The sequence below is a fragment of the Panthera tigris genome, chromosome D2 (genome assembly GCF_018350195.1).
Source record: "Panthera tigris isolate Pti1 chromosome D2, P.tigris_Pti1_mat1.1, whole genome shotgun sequence".
Lineage (NCBI taxonomy): Eukaryota > Metazoa > Chordata > Mammalia > Carnivora > Felidae > Panthera > Panthera tigris.
In genome coordinates, this window is record NC_056670.1 from 77,200,151 (window position 1) to 77,212,209 (window position 12,059).

At 54.4% G+C, this 12,059-nt stretch overlaps 1 protein-coding gene across 6 annotated transcripts in view; it reads left to right on the forward strand.

Moving 5' to 3' along the window:
• The window catches only part of TACC2 (transforming acidic coiled-coil containing protein 2), a 182,650-nt gene that overhangs the window by 130,815 nt on the left and 39,776 nt on the right, over window positions 1-12,059 (forward strand). For all 6 annotated transcript variants that reach the window (XM_042960095.1, XM_042960094.1, XM_042960093.1 and 3 more), the window contains one exon: window positions 9,298-10,594. In XM_042960095.1, coding sequence (XP_042816029.1) covers window positions 9,298-10,594 — 1,297 coding nt within the window. The remainder of the gene's footprint in view (window positions 1-9,297; window positions 10,595-12,059) is intronic.

Here is a 12,059-nt window from a genome sequence, read left to right on the forward strand (position 1 = left end):
CCACCCCAGGTGAGGGATGGGGCTTGGGTGAGTGGAGAAGGAACAGGCTGATGGCCGGGACTCCGTTCATACTCTTGCCCTGGCCAGGAACCAGGTGAACTGTAAAATAAAATGACATTTTGATCTTGATGTTGGTTTTACAAAGAAATGGGTAGAGTTCTTTATACCTGCCTGGGTTCAAACAGACCCTTACTTTAGAAAGGGTTGACACTCCAGGGCTGATCTGCAAGCAAATACACTCCCTTGCCCTGGGGGGAAAGGGTTAGGACCATTTTTAGGGAGGGCAGATGTCTTTGCTGCTGTCTGGCAAGTGCAGTTTTCAGATTCTCCCATCTTGGACAGCTCATCAGTTAGTAGTGTCTGATTCTGTATGGCCAGTTCTAGGTGCTGGACCCGAAGAGGGGAATTCTTGTAATTTATTTGATTTTGAGGTGGAGAAGGAGCCAGGCCTGCTGAGTCTTAAGCATTACCATTTTTTCTTTCATACTGGAAAGCATATAATAATTCTCTTCCTATAATATTGTAAAAACTAATCATGGATGACAAATAGATTATAATTCCTAGGTCAAACGTGTGCATAGGAATAAACGATTCTTTTTTTGTGTGGGTACAAGTCATGCCCGTAATGTGTGGGGCACTTTAGGAAAGAATTTGGCAGAAGATGATGGTGTATTGCAGTGCACAGACCATCCCCACGCACCAGGGAGTGACCAGGGAAGGCCATTGCTGTGAGCAACTGTGCACCTTCCAGAATTTCCAGCCACGTATCCTTGCTGCGTCTGGGGATGGTTTGCTGCTTCTTTTCTTTCTGTGGCCTGCCCTTGTTCCTGCTGCCTGGCTTGCTTTTCAACAAAGCAAAGAACAGTCTGCATCCTTAAAAACAAACTCACACACACAGCACCCGCCTCTTTCTGAGACGCCAGTTTCTGAAAGAATGAACATTGTAGGGGATTAAGAGATAACCCCCGCCCGGAAGGGGTTGGAGCTGGTAATTGCCACGAGTCACGGCCCCACGGAACTTTTGATTCCACCAGTTGGAGTCTTTGAACAGGGACTTTACGCTTCTCCTTCTCAGAAAATTCCAGGGGAGCTAAATATATGTGGATTACACAATACGGACTCTTACGGTTGGGATTGTGACTGCTTAACGCCCCCCTGGCTTGGGCTGTGCAGAGATCCATTTGATTTCCTTCAGTTATTAGGAAAGTCTGCCTGTCCATTCTGCAGACAGCATGGGGCACAGCAGAGGCCTGAGAAGGCGGGAGTGCCTGCTTTCAGAGGTAGCTAGAGGGGAAGAAACGTTCCTTCGGAGAACCACAGGAAAGAAAGGGCAGAGGGGAGATGTCTATTGTTTGGTTTGCCTCTGCAGAGTGCCTGGGATATTGCTAAAGGGGCCGGAAGAGCCACATGAAATAATAGACTAGACCCTCGGCTGTGAATAAAGACATGATTTGCGCTCCTGGAAATCCACATTGTACAAAACAATCAGCTACCTTACCCTGGGTCCTGCCAGCTGTTTGTGCCCCCTGGGACAGAAGATTGGGAGATACTGTGTGCTCACCTGTATCTGGCCCTCTTTGGGGCCGGGCCGGAATGAAGCTTGTCTGAGCCCAGTTTTCTTGTCCGGAAGAACCTCCTTCCCTTTCTGACCTTCCCTGGTTCTGAGATTGCAGCGCGTGGCTGCTGTATGTTGGCCATGTTATCAGAGCTCAAAGCCGGTCAACGAGGGACATAAGTGAATGCCACATAATTAATAGCACCCGCTCAAGCGTCCACCGTGTGCTGGGCCGACGCTGGGTCCTTTGTGCGTTTCATCTCCCGCTCAGCCGAGACTCATCCCCTGTGCTCACGGCATCTCTGCGCGTCTGGTAACAACCACCTGCTTCCCCAGTGAGATGCGGGGCTTCCAGACCACGCCCTCCATCTCACAGCACACGAGGGGCTCTGGGATCGGAACCCAGACCTCTTGACTCCCTTCCGTTTGGGGACAGGGCTGCTCTCCGCCGGTGGACTGAGCTGGTGCATTTAAGTACCCCGAGGCAGGGGATGGGCAAGCAGTTGTGAGGTGAGCAGCAGGCAGATGGCCAGTGAAGGAAGCACTTCCGTGATACCAGAGGTGGACTCCTCCCGTGGTTGTCCTCCCTTCGGGAACACTGCTCCCCTCCGGGATAAAGCCTGTTTTCTTACCCTCGCTGGGAGACTGCCCAGCGCCGGGAAGGCCCACACTGGGGCCTTGGAGGTGACTGGAGACACTGCCCTGCGTGCCCTGGGTCTTTCCTCTCTGCCCCATGGAAAGTGTGGCCTTTGCCGAGGCAGTGGTTTTGTTCCACACAGTGGTTCGTGGCCACCGTCTTCAGATTGACTCAGAAAGGAGCTCAGCACACCTAGTGGCTTCTGTCCCCACAGGGGACCATGGCTCCGTACTCACTGTCACTTGCCTTCTTCTCCCCTGAGGTTGCTCTGCAGGGGTGTCCCCGCAGAGAGATAGGAAGGCATCCGGGAGACCAGCCTGGGGCAGGGGCACAGGGAGTGGGTGTCACTGTGGCATGTGCAAGAGTTGGGGGCCCCCCGGCTGCCACGTCCCGGTGCTGCTATACCCTGTGCTAGGTGCTTCTATGGTTCTCCCTTTTCAGCCTCACAAGAATGCCTGATTTACAGCTGAGGCTCAGAGGAGTCACAGACGGGAGGAGGGTGGGCATACCGAGAACCTGGAGGGGCCCTGAGCCTCTGGACTCACACTGACTTCCCTTAATGACCTCATCAGGGGATCTGACTGCACTCAGTGTCCAGCACAGTGGCCCCTCACGGCCCAGTGAGTCACAAGAGTATCTCAGGATGCTCATGGGCCCCACACACCCGGGCAGGTGGCTCGCTCTCTACTGGGATGAGTATAAGCTGGGCTCCATATATGTTTTCCTGTTACAGATGCCTTTTAAAAAATATTTATTTTTGAGGAGGGGGGAGAGGCAGAGAGAGAGGGAGACAGAGGATCACAGAAGAGCTCTATGCTGACAGCGGAGAGCTCGATTCAGGACTCGAACTCACAAACTGTGAGATCATGACCCGAGCAGAAGTCGGACCCTTCACCAGCTGAGCCACCCCGGTGCCCCTTTGACAGATGACTTTTGCTAAGAATAGAACAGGGGCACCGGGGTGGCTCGCTCCTCTGGTTAAGCACTCGACTCTTGGTTTCAGCTCAGGTTATGATTTCATAGTTGGTTGTGAGATCGAGCCCCACGTTGGGCTCTGTGTTGGTCATGGAACCTGCTTAAGATGTTGTCTCTCTCTCTCACTCTCTCCCTCCCTCCCTCCCTCCCTCCCTCAATCCCTTTCCCCCTCTTGTTTGATCGCTCTCAAAAGAAAAAAAAAAAAAAAGAATAGAACAACAAGTAACAATTGTGAGCATTTTCTTTGCAGCAGCCACTGTCAGAAGCATGAGCTCTAATTTCTGTAGCAGCCGGGAGGTGGTACCGGGGCCAGTGACAATGAGGCACAGTGGGGTTAAGAGACTTTGGCCAGGGCCACCCAGCTGATCAGCGGCAGAGCCCGGGTTTATGTGCCTGTGGACTCGTCAGCCCAGACTCCGCTTGAGTCAGAACTGGGTTGTGTGGCGTCATCCTAGCGATGTGTCTGGATGCTATCTCCTTTCGCTTGTACAGAAAGCACTTTTCCGGAACTGCTGGTTTCATGCCCACCGTTATGCTTGAGGGATGGTGGGAGGGAAGTCTGGGGACACAGAGACTGAAAGGAGCAGGAGTGGCCACTGTCGGAGTCACGGCGAGGTTAGTTGTTAGCTGTTAGCCCTGCTGGTACCTCTGTCAGCCTCCTGGGAGTGAGCCTGGCCAGGGGCGGACGGGGGCGTGCCTGGCAGGCAGCCCTGTGTGAGGAGAGCCCCAGCGGGGCAGGGGGAGCAGGCAGGGGGGAAGCGGCAGTCAGCGGGGCAGGGGAGAAGTGACATTCCGGGCGCTAGGCAGAGCCGGGACCCAGCCCCCAGCTGCACAAATCCCAGCTTTGCACACCGCCCTCCAGGGGGACTGTGCCCCCACAGTGCTCCTGGGTGCCGTGGGGTGAGGTCACCTTTTGCTCCTCCTAGCAGGGCTCTCCTAAGAAGTGGTCCTAAGAAGGACCACTTCCATCTAGCTGCTCACAAGGCGGGGTCTGGTGGGAGTAAGCCGCTTTTCAGAGAGAACTCCCTCTTCAGCCTTTGGCATCTGAAGGGAGGTTGTGTGTGATCAGTGCACGCGTCCAGGAAATAGCGGGCACAGCCCCACTGGGTTGGCGGGGCCGGGGTGGTGGTCCTCAGGACCCAGCAAGGGTCTCCGTGGGAATCTGAAGATCCACTGGGTTTGGAAGAGAAGCCGACTTCCCACGGGCCTCCTGCCTCTCTTGCTGGCCAGGCACACGGGCTGCCTCTGCCGTCACTCCCGCCCTCCCCGTCACTCCCGCCCTCCCCGACGGCTCACGTCTCAGAGGCAGAATCCCCACAGGCGATCAGAGCTGGCCTCAGAGAGATCGATCCAGGCCGATCCAGGCTTCTCCTCCAAACCATTTCTGTGGCCAAATACTCAGCTGTGGCCCCTGGAGGTTTTCAGAGCTAGGATAAGTCCTGATAGGGCACAGGTGAGGTGAGCCAGCCCAGCCCCCCCGACTTTCCCTCTCACGGCTGCCCGTGGCACCTGTGGAAGTGGGGGTTCGGAGCCCCCACTCCAGCTGTGCCAAGCTGCTGCTTCAGGTTGGAGCCGGGAGGCTGGGGTTTTAACGAGTGTCTGGATGTGTCTCACGATAGGCAGGTTTGGAAAGTGCTGAATTCTCCTGGACTTGCTCTGAGTGGCCCACGGCTGCCAGTGAAATGCCACATGAAGACCAATAATGCTCCATTTAGATCTCGTTAGCCTGCTTAAAATGGAGATTTTTGCCAGAATAAACACTGCTAAGTGCAATAGATTATTGTTCGGGTACCCAGAAGATGTAAATCTGTGCCCCCTGTGGATGAGACCATTTCCTTTGGTCTGTTGGTTTAAGGTGAGAGTGTGTGAGCGCTGGGGTGCCACGGGTTGACACGTTTGGTCCTCTGGGCCCACGGATCCCTGTCCAGAGTTGGGGGCTGGGGCAAGGGGGGCGGAGAGAGAGGCACCAGCACAGCTGGCAGTAAGTGCTCAGTTAGAAATGGCCCCACGAGGCTGCAAAATGTGGCCTTTGGAGATGGTAGGGTGATACCAGTCGAGTGTCCCTTACTAGCTTTCTCTCTTTCCTTGGAAATCCCTCTCGTTTCCACACACGTTTGTTTTTAACCTTAGCTTGGGGATTTGACTGCCCCGCACTGGTGTTAATGGATGACATTGTGTTCCCCCAAATCCTTATGTTGAAGCCGTAGCCCCTAGTGTGACAGGACCTTTAACGAGGTGATGGAGGTTAAACAAGGTCATAAGGGTGGGGCCTTAATCCAATAGAACTGCGTCCGTGTAAGAAGAGGAAGAGGCCCTTGGGGATGAGCTCGTGCGGAGAAAAGGCCGTGTGAGGCCACAGAGGAGATGGCCACCTGCCATCGAGAGGTTCTGTGGTACTTTGTTATGGTGGCCCGAGCTGAGTGATGCCCTTGGGAACCCCCTAGCAAGCCTCCATATGATGAACCAGAGATGCTCTTTTTGTTATCAGACTGAACCAAAACCTGGAGCCTGGGCAGGCATTGCCCGGGTCTACACCGATGGGGCGCACAAGGAGGAGGAACCCAGATTATTTGTGGAGCGAATGAATGAATGGTCTTCATGCAGATACAGCGAGTGGAATTTAGAAATCTGGTAGGAGGGGCAGGGAACCCAATCAGACCACACTTGCTTTGGAAAATCAGGGCCCGTGCATGGCAGTGACCTTTTCTCGGGTCTGTGAAAGCCACCTTGCCCAGGATTCCTCTGAAGAGCACTTAGAAACCCCCCCTCCCCCCAGCCCCATAATGGGCCCTGTGGAGCGACCTGCTTGAATACCACGCAGTAGGACAGCAGTTCTCACCCAGGGGCTCTTGTGCCCCTCACGGGGACATTTGGCAATTTCTAGAAACGTTCTTGGTTGTCACAACTGGCGTTGGCATGCCGGTGGCATCTAGTGGGTAGAGGCCAAAGACGCTGCTAAACATCCTGCAGTGAACAGAAGGACCCCTTGCATCAAAGAACTAACTAACCATCCCAAAATGGCCACAGTGCCAAGGCCAAGAAACCCTGCAGCAAGATTAGGTTTCCTGGCCCATGAATATCGGTTCTAAAGAGGAAAGAGCGTTACTCAGGCAGGGACGTTTTGGTCTGGGTCAAACAATGAGCAGATGGTTAAGCTGAATATCTGCTGCATGTTGCATGATTCGGGGGGACCCCTGACATCGGAAAGACCTCAGAAGGCACAAGGCAGCCTGAAAAGAGAAGAGGCTGGCGGTTGTGGATCTTGCTTTGGGAATGATGGAAGGGGCTGAGGTTCTTTCTCCCTCTTTCAAGGCCCACTCGAAAGCACCTGTTCCACTGGGTCCCCTGGTCCCTCTGTGGCCTCTGTGCCGTGTGTCCGGGCAGGAGGATGGGGTGCTGGAGGGTGCCAGGTCCTGGAGGAAGCAGGAGGGAGTTGGTTTAAGAAAGAAGCAGGGGGCGCCTGGGTAGCTCAGTTGGTTAAGCATCTGACTCTTGATTTTGGCTCAGGTCAGGATCTCACGGTTCCAGCGCCCGCTTCAGGCCCCATGCTGACGGCACACGGCCTATTTGGGATCCTCTTTCTCTGCCCTCCCCCACTTCTCAAAATAAATAAACATAAAAAAAAAGAAGCAGGGAGGAATCTTCTTCTTTTGAGATGGAAAGGAAGCAGGAGTGTTTTGAGGTGAGGGAGGCATCTTTCAGTGGAAAGAGCTGTGACGTTTCAAGGAAGCTCTCCCTCCATCTGCTCCAAGCAGGGCCTGGGTGGCGCTGGGCACCGAAGAGATGAAGAAGTTTTGAACCATGAATAGATGTGCTTCCAGAGGCATTTTTTTTTAATGTTTATTTATTTTTGAGAGAGAGAGAGAGAGAGACAGAGCACAAGCAGGGGAAGGGCAGAGAGAGAGGGAGACACAGAATCGGAAGCAGGCTCCAGGCTGTCAGAGCCCGATGTGGGGCTCAAACCCATGAACCAGGAAATCGTGACCTGAGCGGAAGTCAGACGCCTAACCGAGTGAACCACCCAGGTGCCCCTAGAGACGTTTTTGGAGTCTGCAAGAGAAAGTGGGACAAGTCCAGGGAGAGCAAAGATGACCAGACCAGTCCCTGAACTTGGGAGGCTTGGACTTTCCTTGCGATGTCATCCCCCGCCCGCACCCCCTCCCCCCAGCACTTCCTCTCCCAGGTGCTTCAAGAGAAAGATATGCTTGTGAGCAAAGTTCCGGAAGCACCGTACAAAATACTCACGCCCTGGGCATTTGCAATAGTGAGCATGAATTGCTCTGAGAAAATCTACAGCGACAGGCCGGTTCAGTGTTAGCTGAGCATTTCCCAAACCTTGTACATTTGCTGGGATGAGGCATAGAGAGGGCTGACAGATTCAGCAAATAGAAATACAGGGCACCCAGTTAAATCCGAATCCCAGATAAACAAGGAATTACTGAGACATATTGTATACTAGAAACTACTCAGTTATCTGAAATTCAGCTTTAACTGAACATCCTGTATTTTATCCGGCAGCCATCCCAGCCGGGCACGGGGTGGGCGTTGGGGGCATGACCCCCATCACTGAAACCCCACTTTAGAGACACCGTCCCAGGCCATACCTGTGCTGACTCTCCGATCCCTTCTTCTGCAGACCTCTTTGCAACATTTGTCTTCCTTTGTCCAGTGACATAGTGTTTGTTCTCTGGCCACTTTCTGGCCTCCTGACCGCCCAGGAGAGCCGTGAACCCAGAAATGCATGGAAGGCACCACCTGGCACGGGGAGAGCCCAGGGTAGCCAAGCCAAGGCCAGGCTGGCCAAATCCCCATGGAACGGTGGGGTCATCGGGTGATGGAGCATTTCGTGGCAGACATGTAGAGTGTGCACGGCATGTTTTAAGATAAGGAGCAGCTTCCGTGGACGGCAGTGGCTGTGGCGGTGGGGAAGCCAGCAAGAACAGCAAAGCAGGGCGCCTGGGTGGCTCAGTCGGCTGAACGTCCGACTTCGGCTCAGGTCATGATCTCAGGGTTCATGGGTTCGAGCCCCGCGTCGGGCTCTGTGCTGACAGCTCGGAGCCTGGAGCCTGCTTTGGGTTCTGTGCCTCCCTTTCTCTCTGCCCCTCTCCCGCTCGTCCTCTGTCTCTCTCTGCCTCTCAGAAATAAAGAAACGTAATAAAAAAAATAAAAATAAATAAATAAAAGTGTTAAAATTTTTTTTAAAAAAGCAGCAAAGAGAGGAGAGGGAATGGACTAGAGGTAAGGCCAAGAAGAGGAGCATGGCAAGCAGAGTTGGAGGGAGAGATTATAGGGGACACCTGGCATAAGGACAGGTGGCAAGCAGGGCATCCTCAGCCCTGCTGCAGTGGCCTGGGGGCCTCCACAGAAAGGCTCCCAGTTGTTCCTCACAACAAGCTCCGAGTAGTCAAAAACAGGCTTGATGATGCTAATGGCTGTCTTCCTCTCCCTTGCTTTAGTCACACTGGCCTCTGAGGTTTCTTTAACACGTTAGCGTGCTTCTACCCCAGGACCTTTGCACTTGCTGTTCCTTTTGCTTATGATGCTCCCCTCACACCCCCACCGATATGCTCCTGGTTCACGCCCTTCCCATGTTTCTGATCTTTGCTTAAGTGTTTCCTCCCTGGAGAGCTTTGCCAACTCCTTTATTTTAAAATTGCAGCACTCGTACCCTGGCTTTATTTTTCTCCATATCACCTATCACCATCTGGCAGTCTGTGCATTTTGCTTATTTATTTCTTAACTGTCTTCTCCCCGAAGGGTGTACCTTCCGGAAGGGCAAGGATTTTTGTCTGTTTTGTTCGTTGTTGAATCTCCGACACCCAGAATGGTGCCTAGTCCCGACTGGGAACTTGGTAAACGTTTTTGGAATGACTGAATGATTTGAGCTGTCCCCCAAACAGCCCGCGTCACTCCCATTTGACAGATGAGGGACCGGAGGGTAAGCCTACCTGGGGTCTGGAGCCAATAATGGGTGAGAGCAGACTTGGTGCCCACGCACCGCGCCCACCCAGCGGGGGCCCGGGGGTCCTGGGGACTCTGCCTAGAGGGTGGTAGTCTGGCACGAGATGAAAGCAGTCCAGTGTCCTGTGTCCTTCGTCCTTCGGTGACTGCTTTGTCTCCTTCTCCTCAGGATGCGGTTCTGAGACAGCCTGTGTCCCCGATGGCCCACGCAGCAGCTCGGTGGAGGGGAGCCCCTTCCGCCCCCCGTCACACTCCTTCTCTGCCGTCTTCGATGAAGACAAGCCTATAGCCAGCAGCGGGACTTACAACTTAGACTTCGACACCATCGAGCTGGTGGACGATTTCCAGACCTTGGAGCCCCGCTGCTCGGACTCTAAGAGTCAGGAATGCAAAGCGAACACGCGGAGGAAGTCCACGGATTCTGTCCCCGTCTCCAAGTCCACGCTTTCCCGATCTCTCAGCCTGCAAGCCAGTGACTTCGATGGTGCTTCCTGCTCGGGCAACGCCGAGGCCGTGGCCCCGGCCCCAGATGCCTACGGCGCGGGCTCAAGCAGTGCCTCCAGTACCCTTAAGCGAACTAAAAAACCGAGGCCGCCTTCCTTAAAAAAGAAGCAGACCGCCAAGAAACCCACGGAAACCCCCCCGGTGAAAGAGACACCCCAAGAGCCAGTCGAAGAGAGTCCCGGCCCCAGTGAGGAGAACAGAGCAGTCGAGACCAAGACGGAAGCTTCTGCACCAGCCCTGGCAGAGGAGGCACCCCTGGAGCCTGCTGCCGTGCCCAAGGCCGCCTGCCCTCTGGACCCAGAGGGTGCCGAAGGGGCCGTCCCCCCAGCTTCCGGAAGCGGCAGAGTGCAGAACTCACCCCCCGTGGGAAGGAAGACGTTGCCTCTTGCCACGGCTCCGGAGGCGGTGGAGGTGACCCCGTCGGATAGTGGGGGGCAGGAGGACTCCCCGGTCAAAGGGCTCTCGGTGAGGCTGGAGTTTGACTATTCTGAGGACAAGGGCAGTTGGGACACCCAGCAGGAAAACCCCCCTCCTACCAAAAAGCTAGGCAAAAAGCCGGTTGCCAAAATGCCCCTAAGGAGGCCAAAGATGAAAAAAACACCCGAGAAACTCGACAACGCTCCTGCCTCACCTACCCGGTCCCCCGATGAACCCAATGACATCCCTATTGCTAAGGGTACCTACACCTTTGATATTGACAAGTGGGACGACCCCAATTTTAACCCTTTTTCTTCCACCTCAAAAATGCAAGAGTCCCCCAAACTGCCCCAACAGTCCTACAACTTTGACGCAGACGCCTGCGACGAATCCATTGACCCTTTTAAGACGTCCTCTAAAACCCCAGCCTCACCTTCTAAATCCCCAGCCTCCTTTGAGATCCCAGCGAGTGCCATCGAAGCCAACGGAGTGGACGGGGATGGGCTGAACAAGCCCGCCAAGAAGAAGAAGACGCCCCTCAAGACGTAAGTGCAGGGGTGCAGGTGGTAAGCTCGGGGGCTGTGCCTCGGCTGTGAGCCCGGGTCGTGTGCCTGGATGAACGCGGCTGCCCTAACCCTTCCGCCATCTGCCATAATGCCTCCAGGTTTGCAACACGATCCCTGTTTTCCTTCCTCTCTGTGCCCACGGTGGTGGCATTTCCCGTGCACAAATCCCTCTGGGTCTAGCGTCTTTGATCTTTTGCCTCATTATTATGTCAGTGGTTTAAGGCTTTACCTTGAGCTGAAGGCCTGACATTTGACTCCGGGGGAGTGTGGGAGATCCCACAGAGAGGGAACTCATCTGTGCTTGGGTGACTTAACCTTTTCCCTGCTTGGCACAGGAATTACTTTTGGGGGTGGCCTAGAAGCTAGGAGATCCACCCTTCAAATAGTGTTAGAATTGGGCATATTTGTGTCTGCCCGTTAACGTGTTCGTCAGGAGGCAAACCCAGTAGTCTCTCGGAGGCCCGTGAACGAGAGGCCTGGCCTGGGCCCTTCCTCGCACCCCAGCCAGCCTGTCATCCCTTTTTCTAGCCATCTTTTGCAGACAAGAGCCCAAGGCCCCATAGGTCCAGAAAGAGATCGAGGGAACTTGAAAGGGAGAAACCATCCCCGAAATCCCCGTGACCCCCAGGGGGCCACCAATAATTGGCTCAGCTGTCCTCAAACACTTGCCAAGTAGAGTGCCTTTAACAACCACGTGTCTGTGCTTCTGGAATTCATCTCCAGACGCGCTCTCACCTGGATGGCTGTGGGTCCATTTCCAGGACGTGGGTCCCAGCATACTGGGTGGGGAGGGCACTTAGAGCCTTTCTCCCGCCTTCATGCGAAGTAGGGTCAGTAACTGAACAAGGCCACAGAGACCAGGCTTCTGGCACCAACTCAGCAGAGCAGACCGCAGCTGCTGGCCTCTCTGCCTCTGTCCGGTATGAATGGAGACAGGGTAGACCTTCTTACCTCCCATTCTGGGCTCCCCGAGGAGTTATCTTGAGAAGAACTTGGGACTTCCTGAGAAGAGGTTCTCTAAGCAGGCGCGAGTCTTGGGATCCAAGGCTCCCCAACCAGGAACCTTGAGATCAGTTTCCCAACCTGGCCCTTCCTAGAGATTCCATCCAATCTGTGTTGGACGCTTTATTTTAAGCCTCAAACAGAACTCTGAAATGCTCAGACGACAAAGCCACGTTCCCTCATTTTTGGAACAGGAGCCAGCCTGCAGCCACTGCGCACCTCCTCCTTCCGCACAGATAGTTTGGTTATAGTCTGTCCTGTCATCAGAGCACACAGGTCAGGGAAGCCACCCCATCTCTTGTCCTCACCTCTAGTGCAGATGGCCTGGAACCCAACACGATGTGACAAAGCTCTTTTAGGGGGTGATCGGAAGCACGAGAGGAAGGTGTTCTCGGACAGCCCCCTCTCCAAAAAGCCGGGATGTGGCCCCCTCTCCCAAGCA